At 45.8% G+C, this 22204-nt stretch overlaps 1 protein-coding gene across 4 annotated transcripts in view; it reads right to left on the minus strand.

The window, feature by feature from the left end:
• COL20A1 (collagen type XX alpha 1 chain) overlaps positions 1-22204 on the minus strand; it is a 54352-nt gene that overhangs the window by 19462 nt on the left and 12686 nt on the right. For all 4 annotated transcript variants that reach the window (XM_030007798.2, XM_041122147.1, XM_030007799.1 and 1 more), the window contains exons 7-22: positions 21702-21857; positions 20876-20995; positions 20540-20704; positions 18797-18961; positions 17296-17468; positions 16510-16639; positions 15866-16011; positions 14389-14512; positions 13769-13908; positions 13013-13142; positions 12342-12484; positions 11089-11221; positions 4709-4851; positions 3925-4054; positions 3566-3622; positions 728-766 (exon numbers count right to left, since the gene is read on the minus strand). In XM_030007798.2, the coding sequence (XP_029863658.1) occupies positions 728-766; positions 3566-3622; positions 3925-4054; positions 4709-4851; positions 11089-11221; positions 12342-12484; positions 13013-13142; positions 13769-13908; positions 14389-14512; positions 15866-16011; positions 16510-16639; positions 17296-17468; positions 18797-18961; positions 20540-20704; positions 20876-20995; positions 21702-21857 (2094 nt within the window). The remainder of the gene's footprint in view (positions 1-727; positions 767-3565; positions 3623-3924; positions 4055-4708; positions 4852-11088; positions 11222-12341; positions 12485-13012; positions 13143-13768; positions 13909-14388; positions 14513-15865; positions 16012-16509; positions 16640-17295; positions 17469-18796; positions 18962-20539; positions 20705-20875; positions 20996-21701; positions 21858-22204) is intronic.

Consider the following 22204-nt stretch of genomic DNA (forward strand, 5'->3'; position numbering starts at 1 on the left):
TTGCCTGGGTATTAGTCCAGGGTGGGGGTTTTTTTGGGGTTTTTTTTTTTTTTCATTTTCCAACAGTACTAGGGAGTTTGCCAAAAGAAATTACCTACTTGAGAGCCATTTATCTCTGATGTGGAGTATTTCTCAGTCCCACCCATATCACAAAGCTCTTCGGGAAGGAGGTGATATCACTTTATAACCAGGACTAATTGCTTTCTAAGTAACAAATACATACAGCAACCCCAACAGCATGAAGAGGGGTTATGGCATAGACAGGAGAAATGAGAACTTGCTACCCTAGCAAAGTCTGTACAGCCTGACTGCAGAGAGCTCTTTGGGTATCTGTAGCTCCTCTAGAGGATGCAAAGGTGATCTTGGTGACGGACTGAGTTTTTCTTAAGGAGCCTATATGAGTTAGGAATTGAAATCCTCTTGAAATTCAACAGCCATTTGAAGCCTAGCTTCCTTAAGGCCAGTGAAAATCCTGGCATTAAGCACTAACAGCTGAGAGCAGGAGCTGGAGGAACAGCAGGGGCATAGCAGTTCAGTTAGTGCAGAATACTCTTCTACCCGATAAAGGAAATTTTCCTATTTTGGTTCTCAGACTTCTCCCCTTTCCCTTAGGACAGGGAAACCATTTTCCCCCTGCTCAGCTCTTGCATATTTCTCAAAAGCCTACACCAGGTAGTGTTTTCACATTCACAGCCCAGCACCACTGGGGCTTGATATGCTACTGTACCTCGTACGGAGCCTTTGGTAGAGCTGATGGTGGGGCAGGCTGTGAGAAGAAAAGAAAAGGGAAAAACTGTTAGGGAAAAAAAAGACGGTAGGGGATTATGGAAGCAAAGTAAATACAGTTCCTCTAGGTAGACCAATGGAAAAACAGCGAAACAGAATATTCTAGAGCTTAATTCAGAGCCTGGTCTTTAGCCTTGCTTATATATATATGGAGAGAGAGAGAAAGAAAGAGAGAATTTATGTTTATGCAAACATAAAGGTTGTTCCTTGGCTTGTCCATCACAAAAATAAAAATACTGTCTTTCATCATCAAACATCTTCATGATTGCTTTCTTTTGACTAACTCACCTGGCACCTTACAATATGAAATACAAGGGAGCATCATGTCCTGCAAGTTTCTCTTTAAAAACAGGCATCAAAACACTTTTTTTTTTAAACAGTGCTTTTACTGCAACATGCACCTTAATGGTGTTGTACGGTAAAGATATCTGCAGTTCCAAATTTGTACCCGAAACTCAAAATACACACAGAAAAAAAAAAAAAAAATGTATCTCAGCCTGAGAGTTTGGCTTTTGAACTCTTTAGGGAAACACAAAGAGTTTTAGCAAAGTTTTGCAGTTTGCCTTTCAGAAATTCCCTTGATGAATCCTCTAAGATGCCAAAGGACAGAAAGCAAAATCAGAGGAGAAAAAACTGGGATGTGAAACTGGAACATGAGGCACCATGGTTATGAGCAGTCTCCATTTATAAGGCTCAGGTGAGAGGGTGTTTTAGAAAACAGCGCACGAATGCTACTTTCAATTATCTGCTGCCATGTAAATCCCAGGCCATGGATGCCAGATGGAGCTGGGACAAAGGGAATGCTTGACGCAAAATGAGAAATGTCCCTGAAAATCAAGGACACTTGACAAGAAGGGCTATTTCAGAAATGGTTTTCTAGGTCATCAGTATAATCAATTCTAGCAGATCATTACACTGAGGCTTCGTTATAGCCTTGCTATTGCTATTCTTGCATCAATGCCATTTCATCCCTCATCAGAAAAGCAGGGCTTCCAATTTTCCATACGTAACTTTTGTAAAATGTGTAAAAAATTTAAAGGGGGTGACTTACCCTCCTCAAGGCACCCGAGATTCCTAAGTCTATAGAAGACTGAATGCCATTCTTCATGATCAAGACATACAACAAAGAAAGGGCACCCAAACCTAGTACTCTGATGGTCATGGGACTGCTGAAGCCAGGAGTTAAGCCACAAAGACCTACAAGTTGCCATGACCTCCATTATTCAACCTGATGCGTAGTTTTATGTGTACATACCATAATTCCTGTAGAATTGGGTATGAAACGATTGAAGGCATCTATGGAAATCAGTGAAGAAATCAGTTACTGAAACTTGAGCCTCAAAACCATCTCTTTGAGCTTGACCAGCCCCTGGTTGTGGAGCAATGTCATACACCCAGGATGATCTGACTTATGTCTACAAGCTATACACTGCTCTCTCCCTTCCCCTCCCAGAATCCAACCAGCTTTCCAAAGGCATTGCTCAGAATTGAAGCATGATGAAGAAAAAAAAAAAAATAATAAGAAATCCCCCCAAAGTTATATAAGCGGGCTATAAACTTGCCCATTTACCAGGTATCTGACTTTCTTGTTTGGGAGTCAGGGAGCTCCTTCTGACCCTTGCCCAGACCCCACGGTCCCTCTTGCTGTCATCCCTGGCAATCCTCACCTCCTTCCCAGGCTGAAGGCACTTGGATTGCTCACAGCTCTTTGATCCGGCAATGCTCAACTTAGGCAAAGCATATCAGAGTCAGGGTAAGGATCCTTGGCACTGGCAGTATGCACTTCTGTTTTGAAGATTTTTTCTAGACTTTCCAGCCTAGGATTCCTGCTGTCTTGTTGTTCTCTTTGGTTTTTGATTTTCTCCCCAGGTCCCAGGCAAATGCAGTTATTCGCTATACAATAAACATTCACTCCTGCAACATCAGACCACTTTTCCCAATAATTTGGTAACATATTGATATTTGAGTCTTTTACTGCACATCGAACAGTTTTGCCAGAATTATTGCATATCATCTCCACTTCTTAAAAAATGTTACTTTATAAAATATATAGAATTTAGTATTTCTCCTATTGTCTTTTCAGCTATCATAGCCAAACATCTATATTAAATTCTACAAGGTGACTCATCAACCTTATGGGAGGATTGTTTTCTACTTGAAAGTTCACAGGACTTTTCCACTGTTGTCTGAACACCTATAGGTTTCCTCAATAAGCCACTTGAAAACTTAGTCTGATATGCTCTTTGCCGGGTACAGACAAAAATTTTCTTATTTAATGTGCTTCATTCTTCCTTTGTGCCTTTCCCCAATACATTTTAAAACTGAAGTTTTGTTTAGAATCATTTCAAATAGACAGGAAAAGGCATTACTGCCATAATATCTGTAGTCTAATATTTGCTTCTTAACCACTTTTTATAACCCTGTTAATTCAACATTTCTTCCTAATCCATTTAATAGTTTGCTTTATATCAGCATATGAGAACATATGCTCATTAAATTTAATAAGGGACTTCAGAGGGAACTTTAATTTAAAACATGTCAACATTCCTTTTGCTCCATTTTGGTCAAGTTGTGCAGAAATCCTCTAAAAATACTATCAGTCATTTTACTAAGTGAGTCTGATATTAAGAAGTTATGTGGCTTCTGGCTGTCCTTGGACAGTCCCCAGAGGCATCTGTCAAGAAATGACATACTCACTCCTGCCTGCCCTGCAGAGCCCACACGGTGCGATTTGTTACGGAAAAAAACCCAAAGCAAGACTTTATAGGAGGTGATTTACCCTCTGTTTTAGATGGAACGAATCCTCGTACCGAAGGGAATTTAGACAACACAGGAGCTGAAAGAGAAAGCAATGCACACGTGAGCTCTGTTATTCAGGACGGAGTTGCCTGGCTCGAGACCCGGATGGTCACCAGCCCTTCCCGGTCATCCTGGAATTGCAAATAATACAGGGGAGGAGTGCAGAAGTTGAGGCAGAATTTTCCCTTTTCAAGGCTAGTAGTCTCCCCTGCTGAGCAAAACCCTGGCCTTGCCCGCAGCCCAGTGCAAGCACGGACATTGCTGCCCTGGTAGAGATTGCCTCGAGACTGATGGATGGAAAGTTATGAAGAACATGCACGTGCTGACTGATACACTTACCCGTCCGGCCTGTCGTGGACGTGCTTTCGCTCTCTCCCGTGTAGTGGATGGCAGAAAGAATCACCTTGTAGGCTCGATCAGGCAGCAGCGACTGCAAGGTCACGCTGCTGCTTTTGCCAGAAGCCATGATCTACAGTGGGGTGGAAAAAGAGCCTAACATTTGGGCAGGCTTCCCGCTACAGCTCTTGCTCACACCCCGGAGTTACATGGAGGGGTTCTAGTGGCGAGTCCTGGCACAGCGGGGCTCGGGGCAGCACCCCTGCTTAGTTCAGGCAACGGTGACAGCAAGCCGAAGAAGCCTGGCTATGCATTGCCATCACACCGGTCACGTCCAACAGAAGAGTATTTCCTTATGTAAAGACCCCAATATTCCCCATGCAAATGGGTCAGAAGTGCCTTGTAACATGGCAACCGGTCTGGGTTTGAGTAGAAAATCTGGGTTTTAAAAGGTTAATATTTAACCTCCCTAAGTCAGAGGGGCAGTAGGTTTATCCTCAACCCCTCTGCCTCCGAAAATTCCCCACCTCATTTCAGGGAGGGGAGAAAGCTGCATTATTAGCAGCTTTGGTGGACACAAATATCTTAAGCGCAAAGAAGCCTGGAGGTCCTTTTCACAAAGCAACGCACCAGCAAGTCACAGGAAGAGATTTATTTTTATACTCCTGCGAACCAGCTATCCTTATGGTAAACCCCACTGGAGTGAGCAGAGTTCCCCTGGGCATGAAATTGTCCCCATGTCCCTCTGGTCCAGTGCCTGTCACGTACAAAGGAGCTAGAGACTTACTGTTTGCTGAGCACCGGCATCAGAAACAGGGTTGTAAGTGATTTTGTAGTGTTGTACGCGGCCGTCAGGGGGGGTCCAGTGGAGCTGGAGGCTGGTGGGGGTCTCAGAGTCAATGAAGAGGTTGGTGGGTGGGCTCCGGGAATCTGCAGCAGGGATTAAAGGTGAACGGCATAAAAGGCAGGTAGTAATGTCTATAAACAGGACCAGCAGCACTTGCTTCCAAGCCCATTTCTGAACACTTCAGTGCTCTGCTGTGCTGTTAACCAACTCTCAGAGCAGAAGCAGTCACCTTGGGGACCGGGCAAGAGAGAAAAGAGATTCTAGAGGGATGAGGATTGCCCAAGTACAACACAGTGCAACTCAAGCATTCAGCAATTCGAAGCTTAGGACATGGGAAAAAATCTTGGAAGCGGGGAAGAGTCCTGGAAGCACAAGGAAAAGAGGTCCTTTGTATACATCACAGACAAACACCAAAGGATACCCTTCATAAAGACCCAAACTGCAATTGAATTTCATCAAGGATCTGGAGACACACTGGATGACATCTTTATTGCCAATTAAACCTGGATCACTAATCAAAGTTAATCCATCATAATTTCTAGTATTTTCCAGCTTTTTCTTTCTGTTTTAAAAATATTCTAAAAAAACCCAGAGCAGCCAGCACACAACAGTTTTGTCTAGCGCTTCTCACACCAACACCCACAGCCTCGAGGAGGGGATCAGGTACGGTGCCTGAGCTACTCTCCCTTTTCTGGCCCTACACTGCGACGTATGGCTGTATCCCAAACAGGTGATGGGTTGAGCCGTGGTCAGCCAGAAAAGGGTTTGCCAGAGACCGAAGCTGAGCAATTTTTAATTATGTAAATGCATTTCTTTCCCTGGGGTCCTGCTGTGTGTCAAACCGGACCTAGCAACAGAGGCTGTTATGCTGGAGTGATTTCTCCAAGCAGGGGTTGAAAGTCTTTAAGAGAAAAGCAGAGGGGGCTAAATCCATCCGCTGTTCAAACAAGGGGCTCGACAGTGTGGGGTCATCTACTCCTGGAGCTTATTTCCAAGCAGTGTCTTGCTCAGCGTAAGTGTATGTGTCTGGCCTTGAACCCATGCTGGTGTGAAGACACAGAAGCCTTGCACAGAGAAAAGGAAGCATTTTATTCAGAAGGGACTAAAAATGATGGGTGAGCCCTAAAGACAGTCAAGGACACACACCCAGGCTATGAGATTTCTATTCTGCGGTTTTACCTGTAAGGCTCTTCTGCCCACCCAGCAAAGTCTAGGGTGACCTTAGAGCACAGGTTAAATGAAGATCATTTGCATCTTCATTGATCCTCCTTCCCTTTTCTGTATAAAATGAGCTTACCTTTACTGAAGCTGAACCAAGATTGCTAGCAGCTGAATCAGGCTGGAGGCTGTTGCTGTGCATCACCGCAAGGTAAAGCGGAGAAGAAAACAAGTGTGGGAGGTAAAGTCACTTCAGCAGCACTATTATTAGTGCTGTGCTATACGTCTGCATCTTTGCTGGCTGCACTGGCTATTTCCTTCAGCTGAGGTAAGTGGAGGCTCTGTTTAAGTGAACTTTAAAGGGAAAGTTAGGGAAAGTCTTCTGAGTTGGGTTTATTCTGGAAAGCCCCCAGGCCCGGCAGAATTTGATGGCATGGATCTGACAGCCAGGGGAAAGGTCACCTCGTGATGCTGCCCAGGAGGAGAGAAGCATCTCTGACAGAGAGGACACCACCTGTGTCTTCGACAACCTCTTGAACCCCTCTGCTCCTCCATAGGAGGAATCCCAGCCTGCTTGCTCTGGGGTCTAACCAGCATCACAGGCACATTTTCAAATAAAAGTAAAACCCTGGAGTCCACTTCATCAAAATACTCATCTGCAGTGATTATATAGGTCATGTTTTTTCCCTTGCTGCCATGGGTTGAAGCTTCTTCCCCACATTTCAATCCTTTTTATTTGCAATGTATGCTTTGTTAGGCAGAGCTCATTGAGGAGCTGGATAAAGAACTTGAAGAGATTTATCAGTCCCAGGCTGGAGATGCTGCTGGCACAGCTTAGCTAGAGCAACAGGGCACATAAGCACTTTGTAATCCACTTCAGTGCAAAGTCAGCCAGGGTAGCTCAGCCCAGCTTCAGCAGCAGTTCCCATCCAAACTGCTCTCTAGCTCTTTGCACGGAAGAGGATGAGACACGCTCGCGTGCTCTGCCCCGGTGGTAAAAACTTCCAAGAGACACTTTCTGAGCAGATGGGGAGGATGAGGAGGGGTTACATTGCCAAATTTGGGAAGACCTTCCCGAGTCCATATTTACTAATTTTTGTCTCATCTTGCCTAAGCTGTGGGACTCCTTTCATGGCCCCACCTCTGTGGTTCTTATTCTGATGGACCAACAGAATACATGGGCTGTCCTGTTGCAGCCTGGTCCATTTGTCCCTCTGCCTGGAAAAGCCCATGTTAGCAAACAATTGAGATTCAGAAACACACCTGGGATACGGTGGCTTAACACGTAACCATTTCTCCACTGAGCCTGGGACACAATGCAACTTCACTTTAAACTCCTGGGTAGGATTTGAGCTAAGCTGAGCAAGGATGGTGAGCAATACCCAGCCATTTATGGTGACAGCATATTTCAACTGACAGCTTCAATAACTTGTTATACTGCTGAAATTCAGTTATATATAAAAAATACCTTAAAGGGCTGCCCTTGCATCCAGGTTCCCAAGTCATGTCACAGCCCCTTTGCTGTGGGGAGAGCCCCTGTGTCACCACGGACTGCTAACATGTCCTGCAACCCTCATTCACATCACTGCTGCCGCAGAGCCTCAGTCCTGAAACACCGTGGCAGAGAGAGAGACCCCAATATCCTTGTCCTTCAGAACAAGCAGGTGACTGTTTTATTTTGTTCGAGCTCCTTTTCCTCAGCCTGGATGAAACAACTTCCCCTCAGTACAAGAGACGTCACTGTCTGCTTCTCAGCAGGATCAAAAGCCACCCCTTCCAGCATCTTCCAAGGATTATTGCTCAGCAACGCCTCCGCGTCCCAGCAGCTTCCTCTCCCAAAGAGCATCTTCTGCACTCCCACTAGCTTGAGTGAAAGGTTTGTATCTGTTTGAAGTATCACTAATGTTGTTTATTAATATGACAAATGATCGCCATGTAGAGCCTTTGGTCAAGGATAAGGAGTTTGTTACACTTGACAATTTATAGTAACGTACTGAAAGGAGAGCTCTTAAACCAAATGAGACTTCAGTCTAAATATAACAGAGAGACAAGAAGAAACATCAGAACCATGTTTAAGTACAAGGTAACAACTTTGTTATCCGTGGTAAATAGATCAGTGCGCTTTTGTTCCTGCTCTGCTTCTTGGTAAGTCTGCAGAGAAAGGTTTGCTTATCTGGGTTACTAAAAAATAATCCTAAACTTTTTCTTTTTTTTTCTCTAGTTGAGACTAAGAATTGAACAAATACCACTCGCACCATGCATTTTGTGACAACTAAAGCACTCCCTTTGGCACCCAGTTTTTGCTTGGGTTTCAGGCTCATGTAAATTAAGGGAATGGCAGGGAGGGACCAGACTGATGGAAGGAGAGAGGGGGTTGTCAGCCCTCCCACACTAGCACAGCAGCGCGGAGGGGTGCCCTCCTCCTGGAATGATCTCACTCCATGTAAATAGTTAAATATTCAAATAAATAATAATAATTTTTTAAAAAGGCCGAGGACCTGAGTTTTTCCAGCTACACATCTTAACTCCAAAAGTAATTTTTACTCCCTCTTGCTCTCTCTGAATATTTAATTACACCATTACAGCTTAAACACTAAGTGCTAAGCTAGATAAGAAGATAAGAAGGGGCCTGTACCATATCACTGCCTCCAACTTTTGTTCCTTTTCCAGCTAAAGCTTCAGCCATTTTAAGCTGAGTTCATAAAGCCATTGGGGATAAATCTCAAACCATAAGTTTGAAACAAATTTTCTTCCTACCAGGAAGAGGAGAAACCTCATCCCAAGCCTACCAAATGACACATCACAGCAATGAATGGTTTTGGTTTCTATAAGAGGATGATGTTTCTGATGAGCTGTTGTCTGTGAGGGACTGGTGTCTGCAGGGTCCCTTGAGTATAACCCATTCAGCTTTGAAATGGATGTTTCAGGTGGGGTGAGAGGGATTAGTGGTCCTGAATAAAATGAACTTTGTGTTCTCATCTCCTGCCCAGGGGAAGAACATGGTTCCATTTCACAAAACCAGCATGCAAAGAGCATTGCTCTGACCTGGCATTTTTTTTCCCTTAACCTTCAGAGCAGAATGTATTCTGGGGAGGATGAAGGACAGGGAGAGAAGCTTGTGTTATCAGTGCTTCCTGCTGAGTTTCACTTCAGCCACTGCCCTTAAACTTCAGTGTTTCTTGCAAAGTCTACCGAGACATTTTTAAGAAAAATTTTGTGACTTGACCTATTCCTATATAAGAGGATGTTGCCAAGAGAGGAAAAGAGAAAAGCAATGATGAAAGAAGACTGGTTTCTCAACCTCCCCTAACACGTACTTTTGGTTTTGTTTAGCACAGCCTGATCACTGCTATTCACCAAGCAACCCAAAGTCTGCCATCCTGAGGAGAACTAGATAGCTTTCATTGGTGTTCCAGCACCCAGAATTTCATTTTACAATGTAAAATTAGGGTGGAGAGCACTCAAAAATCAAACCAAGGGTTTGGGGTTTTCCAGATAACATAAGAGATTGCCATGCCCTAGGTGAATGTGTTACCATTCGCCAGCTCTGACACATAGACAGACCCTGTTGGACATCCTAACCACTTGTAATTGCACAGTACAAGGTGGTACTTTTTGCTTGAAACAGTAAAGGTTTGAAGTATACCACATCCCAGAATTTCCCAGAGTCCTGCCTAGTGCCACATCTTCCCATACGTCCATCGCACAAGCCTTATTCAATTTGCTGCCATGCCCAAGTGTCCTCTGAACTGCCCGAGATCAGCCCTGCCTCCTGAAAAGCATCAGCCATCCCTTCTCCTGTGCCATTTCTCCCCTGTGGGCACTTCTTACTTAAAACATTAAAAAGAAAGAACCACCATCAAAGACATTGATTGTACATGCAAATATTGGCCCTGAGAAGCGTGTGGCACTGTTCTGACTGCTCATGCAAACTGACCAGCAGCACCCAGGTACTGAGACTCCGGTTTGGCTGCCCAGCTGCACACCTGATTTTTCTGAGCGCTTTGCTTTCTTCTTGCAGCAGGGCAAATTCTGACATCCCTAAGGCATCCTTGTTCCTGAACAAGGACAGCAGCTGACAAGCAGAAGTCAAATTGCCTTCCATGTCCCACCGGGGTGCCAACACCAGCAAGGACTGGCTTGTTCAAATATGCCTAGAAGGGCACCATCACATGTCATTTGCAGTGGGCTGAGGGAGCTCCTCTGACATTTTGTAATTCATGGCTTAAAGCATAGCCGTTCATTTTCCAAAGCCTCTAAACAGCTCTAATTGTCCCTTTATCATTATATACCTGTAGAATGCAAGCTTTTTTTTTTTTTTTTTTTGTCAGTATGCAGCTTCTAGGTACTGGCCTGAAGTAGCTTTCTGTAAACAAATGTTATTATTAGTCATTATTAAAACCTGAGCTTCTTATTCCAAGATTGCCATTTGCTCTGAGCTTCATCAGCTCAACACCAGCCTAAATGAGTTTATTTCTGCAAAGGAGGTTGAGAGCTGAGAGACGGAGGAGGCGAGGACTGCTGCTGTTGAATGAATTGTATTCCATTCACTGCCAACAAAGCCATTATACAGGCAATATTAATTAAGAGGACCTCTGGGAGTGCCACTTTTTAACCTCATATCCTGCCTGTACAAAGCGAGATTTAGATAATGCTTCCAAGGCAGAGTCTGCCTGCAGGATTCTCTCTCATTTTTGTAAGTGCCCGCAGATGAAGCACAGCTCAGCAATGACGTAGCTGAAGAAATCCTCACCCTCCTTAGCAGACAATATTTTACTAACAGGAAACATTCATTAGGCAGCACAGTGACACGTTCAGCTGAACACCCTACAGAAAGCCAATTCATTTGCATCGATACACTACACAGAAGCAAGGGTGGGGAAAGCAACGTATTCTGTGATGTGAAACACAACGCAAGGGTAGCAGATGCCTTCTAAGATGCACCAGCCTGCTTGTGTTTGCCCAGCCTATTTTTCTCAGGGCAAATTCAGAACACTTTAAGACAGAAGGCTAAATATCTCCAGCCCCTTTCAGACAGTCAGGTTTGGGTTTTCAGAGCTGGAGATGACCAGATCTGAGCTGCTGGTCTGTGATGGGTTCTGAGGCATTCTGTGCCCCGTTTATTATCCCTAGGCTGTGGATACCGAGCACTGATCACTTACTGGTCCTGTGCTGAACAGAAACCGTGTCGCTTCGAGCACCATCTTTGTAATAGGCCCAGATGGATATTTTATAGTCAGTGTTCTTCTGCAAGTCTGGCAGGACAGCACTTGCCACATTTCCAGCGATGGAGAGCTGCAGCAGGGGAAGAAATGAGTCAGTCGAGTTCCCAGGCATCCCCAAGCTAGTTCATGCCATCCAAGCATCTGGCTCACAGATTGCCCGTAGGCACAAATGAGTTAGCACTGGGCTTTGGGGACAAAGTCTACTGTTGTGGGTTGCACGTATCTAAGCAAAGGCAAAATTCCAGCCCTGATTAATGCAGAGTAGATGCCCATACATTGCTGCCCAATTATATTCAGCAGCTACTTCGGTACCACAATGCAGTGCTCTGACACAAGGTAGTCAACCTGCCTGGAGTGTGAAATCCCTTTGCTCCGTTTCCAGCTTTTAGATGTGCTGGGGACGGGAGCCCCCGTACACCCCTATTCCAGCCCAAACATGAAGCATTGCGCGAGACACTCATGTATTGAAACCACCATTTAAACTGCTGTTTGCACTCCTACTGAAAACAGAGGCTTGAGACGGAAGAGGTCACCGGGTCCATCCCTGCCCCTCCTGCACCAACTCTGTCTCTCGTCATTCTTCTCTGTGTGCTCCTCAGTTGGACCTCATCCTTCTTGAAGAGCAGTATCCCAAAAGTAGTCAGTGCTTACCAGCACTGAGGAAAGCAGAAGTGGCTTCACCTGTCTTAGAGTCGATACCTCTAGCTATAAATACTTGAGTATTATCCTTGTCTTTTCCACAACAACTTGACATTGTGGGCTGGTGATTCTCTGCAACCCCAGATCTTTTTCTACTGAATTGCCTCTTAGCTATTTGTTCTACATCCTGTATACCTGTAGTTAATTATTCCTGCCTAAGCTTAATACTTTCTGCTTGTCCCTATTGAATTTCATCCTTGAGATTTTCCAGAACACTTCTGCAATCTTCCCAGAGCCTGTAGGACTGTGTCGCGCTGTCCCTCCTGCTTCCAGCACTCAAGGTGACTGCTCCACTGAACAGAGCCAGACCCAGGACAGACCCTGCCTTACGCCATAGGTTCCTTCAACTGGGCGCTGCGCAGTTTAATTGCTTGAGTGCATTAACCTGAAGAGTTTTACACCGCCCTATGCCACTCTCGCAGGTAAGTTCAGAGCCATCAAGCAGGCACAAAGCCAACCCAGCCTCCCCAGAGCTGCGTGTGGGTCCATACCTCTTGAGGCTTCTCTCCACCAACTGTGCTCCATTTGATCTGATAGACAACCACATCGGAGGCAGCGACAGCTTCCCACTGCAGTCGGAGGCTGTTCCCAGAGAGCTCGGTAACCTTCAATGCATGTGGCGGGGGGACCTTTACTGAGGGATGCAGAAGGAAAATAAGCTGAAGTGCGGGCACTGACAGCGCCTCGTCAGAGCCAAGGTGGGGAGCAGATGGTTGGGGAGCAAAACATCTACCAAGCAGATGTCTGAGACCAGCCTGTCTTTCACTTCTTCAGACCCATATGACAACAGCCATCAGGACAGAGAGGGGTAAATTATTTTTAAAACCCTAATTAAGGAGGATTATCGCATTTGTGGAGAGGACACATATCACGCTGGTATTGTAAAGGGGAGAAGGCTAGGAGGGCTCTCAAGGACACAGAGGTTAGTGATACAGCATGCTTTTTATTCATTTGCTTCCTTCCTTTATTCCTTCCACCTCATTTTAAACATAACACAGTTGGACATATTCCACACACAAAGAGTGACAGTCATCTGGGTTTTGTGCAAGGTTTTTGGTCATGAGCTGCTGGAACCAGTCTTCAAAACATCCCAGTTCAGACACACACAAGCCAATTTGGTCACCTGTTACTGGGACCAAAAGCATTTCCATTCCCTACTTACAAGTGGTAACATTGCCAGTAATTGGAAAGGAGTCCCCTTCATCATACGTCGATCTGACACTGATGAAGTATTGGGTGAGGGAGGACAAAGGTCTCAGGACAGTGGATGTTGCAGTACCAGGAACCTCTACCTGCAGTGGAGGAGTTGTATGAGTATTGTATGAGAAAGGCTGAGAGAGTTGGGGTTGTTCAGCCTGGAGAAGAGAAGGCTCCAGGGAGACCTTATTGCAATCTTTCAATAATTCAAGGGCGCTTATAAGAAAGATGGGGACAGACCTTTTAGTAGGGCCTGTTGCGATAGGATAAGGGGTAATGGTTTTAAACTAAAGGAGGGGAGATCCAGGCTAGATACAAGGAATAAATTTTTTATGATGAGGGTGGTGAAACATGGGAACAGGTTGCCCAGAGAGGTGGTAGATGCCCCATCCCTGGACACATTCAAGGACAGGTTGGACGGGGCTCTGAGTAACCTGATCGAGTTGAAGATGTCTCTGCTCATTTCAAGGGGGTTGTACTAGATGCCCTTTAAAGGTCCATTCCAACCCAAACTATTCTATGATTCTATGATTTGGAGAGGAGCATGACTACAGCTGCAGAGGGGTTAACACATAGGTGGCAACCGCATCAAAAGTGCCTATTTCAGAGTTAAAACACTGCCAGCAGATAAGCCCTCCCTGAACCATGCAGCTGAAGGAGAACAAGGCAGTATCTGACCTCCCAAGTTTCTTTTCCTTCCACCAGCCCCTTGAGGACTCACCTCCCCAGCGTTGCTCCCTCTGCTAGAAACATAGGTGACATGGTGAGCTTTCACAGCTGGAGACGCAGCCTCCCAGCTGACTCGAACAGACGCATGGCTGAGCTCGGAGAAGCTCAGGTATCTGGGAGGACTCAAGGCCACTGCAACAACAGTTAGTGACAGCACTCCGAGTTTTTCACAGGCTGCACAATGGCAATGCCATCGGTTACCTCCTGCTGCTCTTAGATGACCCCACCTTGAACTAAGAGACTCATTCACCATGTGGGAAAATATTCTCTTTATGTCACTACCACACATGCCTCAGGGATGTCATGAAAGGCTACCTGGGCTTTAGGTGAAGAAACAGCCAAATAATTCCTTTTTTCTCCCCAGACAGCAAAGACCTCAGGGAACAGCTCTTTCAGGAGTCCTTTTTTACCAGGGGAAAATCAGTCCTTTTTCACAGCTCACCATGTAATTAGAGATCCCCTCGGGGACCAACATTCGCTTAAGATCAGGCAGGGAAGAGGCAGGGTGTTTACAAGCCACATGCACAATATGGGAAGCACCTCATTTAACACTTTTAGTCTCCCCTGCCTTAAGTGTTTAATAACAACTCAGTAAGCAGTCGCAGCACTTACGGGTGGTTTCCTGGATGCTGGCTGGATCACTCGCATCTTCCCCGTACATGGCGTACACTGCGACAGAATACTCCGTGCTGGGTGACAGCCCGTCCAGTAGGACCTCAGGCTGGGCCACCTTCACCTGTCAACAGAGAGACATTTTGGGGTACCCTTCAGCTCTAGGGTACCTGCCAATGCTCGCAACAGAGCAAGACCTTACAGAGACACAGGCCAAGGTCCCTTGGGTTACACCAAGGGGACTTCTCCACTTTGGGACTTCACCGCTTGGGTCGGTGCTCTACAGCAGTCAGTGCTTTGCCTCTCTTCCCAAGGGACACCGAGCACGTTTGAGGGGTACACATCACCTCCTCCTACCCTGGTGTGCAGAGGCGTAAGTCTCTTATACAAAAATGATGCTGCTGTTCTTGTTCTGGGTTGGATCAGTGGGCATGTGAGAAAGGTGATCCCATTTTGCTCAGACACATGGAAAACTCTTGCAGAAGAGCTGCAAGCAGACCCATAGCAGCCGGCTTGCTGCCACCTGCCGCTAACGCAGCACAGCCACAGCTCTCCTCCTACAGCCTGCTCGCTGCAGAAATGTGCCCCAGAGACTTTTAGGAGTCCGCACGCAACGGAGCACACTTTGATAAAAGGCTGGGAACATTTTAATGCTGGTTTTGTAGACATCCCCTAGCCTTAGAGCATCGCAATCTTACAGTGAGTAGGTCAGGTAACTGCAGAAATGTTATAACAGGCTAAAATATAATTTTAAATGTTGGTCTCTCTTCAAATGTTCTGAATCTTTAAAAAAACCCCACAGTTATGCACTGAAAGCAGAATATAAGCATTAATTATTTTGTTTTGAAAACTGTCCTGCAATTGCTCCTATTGCTGTGCATTCGGGGGGGGCGGGGGGGAATCTGAGTCAAAGAGCCAATACATGTCCCCCCCACTGTTTGGTTTTTTTTTAAATTCATATCCTCAGCCTACAGGTACTCCAGATAACTCATTAAAATGCACACATGACAAAGGGTTCTTAGCTGTTTTTAAGGATTTTCCATTCATCGCGTGTTGTTTTATTCTTATGCAGTGTCGTAGGTCTGGTTTTAGAGGTCATTGAAAACTGCCCTAACAAATTTGCAATTAACATTTTAAGACAAACACAGTCAAGACATTAATGTACAGCCTCAAGGATACAGCAGTTACACTTGGGGCTGCAAAGATGTGAGTTCAGTGCCTGGATTTCCAGGGCCCCGTGAGGCAGTCAGTTCTCTCCCTATGCCTTAATTTCCCACGTGAAAACCTCACAGTTATAAATTGCTTTCAGATACCCCATAAAAAAAAAAAAAAATCTGCCATGAAAGATGTTGCTGGCAAAAACCCTGACACTTTTTTTTTTTAAACACATGATACCAATTCACAAAAGTTAGAACTAGAACGAAACTCAGCCCAGACAGTGAAAAAACAATATTATCATTATTCTCACGAACTCTACCTCCGTTGTATAGTCCTCTGCTCCATCGGGGGCTGCGGAGCAGAGCACCAGGTACTGCGTGGCTCCCTGGGCTGCCTTCCAGCTCAGCCTGATACTGTTGTGGCTCAGCTCAGAGACGCGCAGGGAGCGAGGGGAAGACAAAGGCACTGCAGGGAAAAACAAGGCAGAAAGATATCTTCAGTGTATGAGGTCTGTGACACCTCAAAACCTAGAGGAGACCTGGCTTTGCAACAGCTACTGCAAGCTGGTGGACATCTACCCCAACATCTAACAGTGGAGCAGCCACTTTATAGACAATAGGTTGAATTTACTTGGAGCCCAAGGATAAAAAAGTAGCAAGGGGTTGCAAGCTATTTCTAGCATGGTGTGTTACTGCCACGTCAGTGGTCTCCTTTGCAGAACGACGTAGGTGGAAAGGGACCCCTGAGGTCTCTGGTCCAACCTGCTGCTCAAAGAGCAGGCTGCTCAGGGTCTTGTCTGGTCAAGTTCTGAACAGCTCCACAGATGGAGATAGCTGTAGACAGACTGATCTTGAGGAAGAAGGAAAAATGCAATGTCAGGCTCCAGACTGAGAAGGTCGCAAAGGAGCTTTTTTCACCTATCATAACCATGCATCGGCATAATTGTCTCTACTCACGACCTACATGTGGAGGTGACGCCTCTCAGCCCATCCCCAACAACTGTGTCGTAAATAGGAAACACCGACACCAGATACTCCGTGTGCGAGGTCAAATTGGAAAGCCGCAAAGAGGAGACTGCTCCATCTAAAAGCACCTGAAAGCACAAAGGAGGGCTGTCAAGACAGGGAGGTGCTAGCCGCTCTTTAGCAAGGGAATGGCTGAACCGGCCTTCCCTAGCAAGCGTGGCTTCTTTGTGGCAGAGCTATGCCCAGAAACATGAAGTCCAGTTGCCCTCTGAATTTTGTGCCAGCTAGCATCTCCCCAGAATAGAGAGGTAAGAGGCAATAAGCATTCCTCTAAGGCTGGGATCTGTGCAAACACAAAGCAAAAGACTCTAATCATGCTCTCACTGAAATCAAAGTAAATCCATCAACAAATTGGATTTGCTTTTCTAAGTTGTATCCATCACAGATGAGCATCCTTGGACAGCTCTGTGTGCCTCAGTGTCCTCTTTGAGTCAAAACAGATGTTTTAGGGAGGGGATGACACTCCGTAAGAGAAAAATTGGTGTCAGCATGGCTTGCAGTATTTCTAGCAAGATGATATTTACCCCATTTCTTCTTCTGTCTTGTCATCCCATCAGCTGATCACACTTACGCTCATTGTGCATTTAATTTCACCTCTGGCTTTAGCTGATGTCCCACAAGAACTGTACCTCTACCCTCATCTTTTTATCTACTCAAGTCTACTTAAATTCCCAGCCACCACCTGGAAGATACCGCAGTCTCAGATGTGAGAAAGGTCTCTCACCTCTTTGGGGATACCACCCTTAGATGGATAATACACAATCCGGTATTTCTTTGGTGGTCTCAGAGGAGGACTCCAGGTCAAGTACATGCTCTTAGAGGTCACAGCTGATATTTTAAGGTCAGTTGGGCTCAGCTGGGGACCCATGTTCACAGGGATATCTTTCACAGTGCTGCCTAGGAATTAAAACCAGAGTTACTTTCTTATATTCAGACTTCTCATGCCAAATGTTCTTTCTAGCTCATAAATATGAGTGACATTTTTCAAATCAAGTTACAGTCTCCTTCCCTATAGAAACTGTTCCAAACTGCTCTGAAATAAATATTTAAAAACTGGGCATACAGAGAACATGCTGTGTGTTTTGCTTGGTGCTGGGAATACTTTTTCAATACAAGTCTGCATTTTTGCGTGTATCCAAAAGATGACCCAGCTTTCCTCAATCATGAAAATTTCTCAAAATGACCAAGCAGAAGTTATTTTGGTTTCTTTTTTGAGCAGCCTGTCTTTAGCCTAATCTGCACCTTTGAAAAATGTCTAATTATATCAAACAAGTACAAATTAATAAGGCTGAATCAATTTATTTATATGAAACTCCAGAGCATTAAAATATAAGTATGCTTGAAAGTTAGACTCTCCCATTCTCCTTAGGCCAATCTTAGAGCAGAGACAGATGGAAATATGTACACGATATTTCTCCTGAGGATCTAAGCTAACATCTGGAGTGGTTCTTCACTCTCTTGTTCATCATGCAAGCTGCTCTCCAGCAAAGGAAAGAAACTGGCTGTTTGGTTTTAACTTGAAAATGCCTTGGAGAGCCATCATTTAAAGTAAAGTGTGGAGAAAAAAAATATGTTTAGATGTTTTTTCATGTCCTCTTCCTACCTCCACATTTCCTCCATACACTCTCCCTAATATATTCTCAGATTAGCTCTTCTGCTTTTTCTGCCTCCTCTTGGTTGGAAGAAACTTAGAAAGGGAGATGGTTACAACACATTTATCACACCATATGATAATGAAAGAGGGAAAAGAAGTCCCGTCTTCCCTACAATGGTAGATACTGTCATTAGGTGATTATATCCACCAAGAGTTATCCAAACCCCTGGTAGGAATGGCTGTTGCCTGTATTGGCTCACAGGCCAAAAGCAGATAACTAAACCAAGAGCATCAGAATGGAAACATCTACAGGTAACTTCTCTCTGTGACAAGTTAGAGACAGCAGGGAGTCTGCGGTAGAGTGAGAGTGGAAGAACTGCATCCAGAGGGTCTTGTAGAAGACAACGATCACAGAAGAAACTGGCCAACACATTGACATGGCAAGGACCGTTGTCGGACAGCAAGAGGGCTGAGCAAGGACATCAGCACTGGAGGAGAAGAGTTAGATGGTGCTGACAGGGTGGTGGAGCTCATGGAGGGAAAGGTACGAGAAAGGGTCGGTCCTGATGGCAAGGAAGGTGGATGGTGAGCAGAAGGAAGCTCAGCCCTCACTGAGGAGGTTTCACTTCACCTGCGTTTTCCTTGTTGCTCTTCTCTTTGATCCTGGTGCACAGGACCCGGGTGAGCCTGCCAACTAGAGAGCTCAGCAGTGGGAAATCCAGCACATTGTACACGGTGAGCTCCAGAGGCTCCGAGGCCACCTGCTTCAGCTCTGCCTCGTCCGCGTTCTTCACCCCTGCAACCAGAGCAGAGAACGAGACTGAGAAAACTCCCCAGAGAGGAGCAGCTTCTGCATCCTGCTTCTGTGTTGTTTGTTCAGGGGCAGGATGGGTCCACCATCGTCCTGCTCTCCAAGCAGAGCCTCCCAGTCATTCCAGTGGGGTGGTGGTGACTGAGAATGGCCTTGGGCTTCCCTGCAGCAACAGCCCCAGTCCAGCCTGGGAAGGGCTTTCAGCTCTGTGGGCTCAGAAGGTCTTTTGTGGCCTGGAGACAGTCCAGTGAATCCTCCTGTTTTCCTGCCTCCTCATCACTTGCAGGGTTTGCTACCAGGAAGGCAGATATTTTTTCACCCTAAGAGGCAGTTGGCATAAATGAGGGAAGGAGTGAATGAATAAACAACAATTTTATATCTATGAGGTGCCAGCGCTCCCCACAGAGAGTCTGTTTTTCATCAGAACATCACATTGCATTTCAAGAGTGTCAGGGCTGAGCAAAAATCAGACCGTTTATTTAGCAGAACCCCACCATCACAGAGCATCCTCCACTCCTATCCCTCTGCTCCCCATCCTCATTAACCCTCTGCAGACCAAGCTCCACAGCATACAACTGATTTTGCTTCCCAGTGCTAGGCTCAAGGTTGCCCTAATATTGCCCAAGCAGTACCATTGCCAGACGGGGACCCCACCTGGTTTCTCAAGACCAAGACCATTACTGTAACAGCCTTGCTAGCCTCCTTCTCCCTTGTTCTTGCAGTGAGAACCAAGGTGCTATTGAGTTTAATACTCAGGTCCTGATGTCTAAGGACCAAACAACATGATCTTCCTCTAACCAGAGAGGAAAGGCAAAGACCCCAGCCAGGGACAGATCTCCAAGTGATTTCAGGTACACAGATGTTAGTCTGTTGTGCCGCACAAGATACAGCTGAGGCTCAGCAGCTCCGCTCATTCCATGAAAGGAATCACAGTGCCAGCCACTTAGCTACATAACCCTACGCAATAAACGTTTGCTTGTGTGTTCCCGACATAAATTAGCACTTAAAGTTTTGGGGACTGCAATTTTAGGAGAGTTTTCTATGTTACTTCATTGCTCATGTGTTAGTCTCTAGCAGACTCATGTAGTCATCAAGGACAGAGCTGCTCAAGGCCATTTTGTGTCTCATTATTGCTGCTGGATAGTGAAGAACAGATAACATTATTATTCAGAGAAATGGGAAGTTGTGAGAGGCAGTAATTGTAAAGGAGGTCTCCTGCTCTCCCCAACACAATGTTCTGTTGCCTAATTCCACAGCTGAGAATATTGTTGTCATGGCACAGGTCTCTGAGGCTTACAAAGGTCTTTAGATGGGAGGTGTGAAATCTCTCATGTGAATGAATGTTTTTTCTAAACAAACAAAATACCCTTTGAAGACACTGCCTGTGCTGAATAAATGAGTTAATTTTCATCTTAGCCACAATGTAATGAGTTCTTACCCACTACCTTAGTTTTACAGACCCAGGTTGCTTCTATCAAAGTTGAGGGAATATAACCTTCAATTTGAAGAAGATCAAAAGTAGGTTGGCTTTGTCCTACGGCTTATCGATGGCTGTGATCTTACCAATGGCAAATATCTCTATGCCCAGGTTTTTCAAGGTCTGAGCAGCCAGGTTGGCATCATCCTGGGATTTTCCATCAGTCAGGAGTATTACCAACTTCACGGCTTCCAGCCGGGCACCAGCATCTGGTTTCAGATTCTGCTCCAGGACGTGGGTCAGTGCCAGACCTGGGGAGGAGCAGAGATGGATGGTGTGCTACAGCACAGACAACCCCCCCGCCTTTACTCTTTTCTCTGCTCCCCAGTGGCTTTGGCCCCCACGGATGTCATCCCACAGGAACAGCCTCCCCCACTGCAGCCACACAGATCATTTAGCGGAGACCTGCGAGATGGAGTTACCTGTGAAGGTGTTGCCGCCCTTGTACCGCAAATTCCTCACGGCCTCCAGCACCTGGTCCCTTGTAGAGTAAGTGCTCAGATCCCACTCTGTGCGGGGATCGCTGCTGTACTGGGACAGCCCTGGGGAAGGTAAGAGCTATGGGCATCATGCAAGCCAAGGTAAGCTGCAAGAGGAGACCCGTTTTGGGGAGGTGGTGTCAGGCTTGCCATGGAGGATGCCATAAAATAATGAAAGGGAGTGGTGGTGAGCAGATTCAGTTTCTAGCTCCACTTCTCTGCATGGTCCTTGTCATGCTGGCAGCAAGGTGATGCCTCAGACCCCACTGGGTACAGTGGGACTTGCCCTTGAAGTAATGCTCTGAAATATTTGATAAGGTCTTGATGTTAATCGGCTTCAAACTAGTCAGCTGCAAGGAGTGGGAAGGATTTACGCTGTCCTGTTTCACGTACAGACTGTCCAGTGTTAGCATCGCTCAGAGCTGGAAGCAGCGCCGTTCTTAGCTGAACTTAAAGCAACTCCAGCATGGCATTGCCACCGCATCTGTCTGTGCAGTGCTGTGGAGGCTGAGCACCTCGTCAGAGGTAGGTAGCAAATCCCAAACGCATCTCAGCACCAACACCTGACCTGGTGCTGCCCAGAAAATATTGCTTCTGTTCACTATTACAGCCACTAGAGGCCAGGGCTTGCTACCAGGTGGGAAAAGTTGTCAAGAGCAGCAAGCAGGACACCACCCTAAAGGAATAAAAGCTCCTTAGAGGAGCACATAACCACAAGGCTCCTTCAAACACAGACTTCCCAAGGTCAGGAAACAGGAAAGTGTCCTACCTACTCTTATCTTGTCTTGGGCAATACTGAATGGGGAAATCAAATTGCTCAGAAACTCCTTAATGAGCTTGAAATTGTTGCGTCCGATGCTCCAGGATCCATCCACAAGCAGGACGATATCAGTCATTGCAGATGTGTTGCACTGAAACTGGGAACCTGGAGTGTATAAGGTTTGATATTGAGAGAAACAATTGTAAAGGAGGAAAAACTGCTTCAGTTTTAAGATAAAAAGAAAATCTGCAGTGAAGGGCCTTGTCTGGGTGGTGGATTGGACCATCTGCCAGCCTGACACATCCCAGCATCTTGGGAAAACCACATGGCTAAGGGTAACCCATCTCAGTACCAAGAAATTGAATGGTGTGCAGCTGCATTTCTGCAAAGAATGGGTTAAAGCTGTCAAGAAGTCTGTGCCTAACCCAAACACTGCTCTCTGCAAGCTGTCAGCTCCATTATGTCTCAGCCCCAGCCCAGCGCTTCCCTTTTATCTAGCCTAAGTCTCCAAG

This window comes from Aquila chrysaetos, chromosome 3, assembly GCF_900496995.4.
Source record: "Aquila chrysaetos chrysaetos chromosome 3, bAquChr1.4, whole genome shotgun sequence".
NCBI classification, from domain to species: domain Eukaryota; kingdom Metazoa; phylum Chordata; class Aves; order Accipitriformes; family Accipitridae; genus Aquila; species Aquila chrysaetos.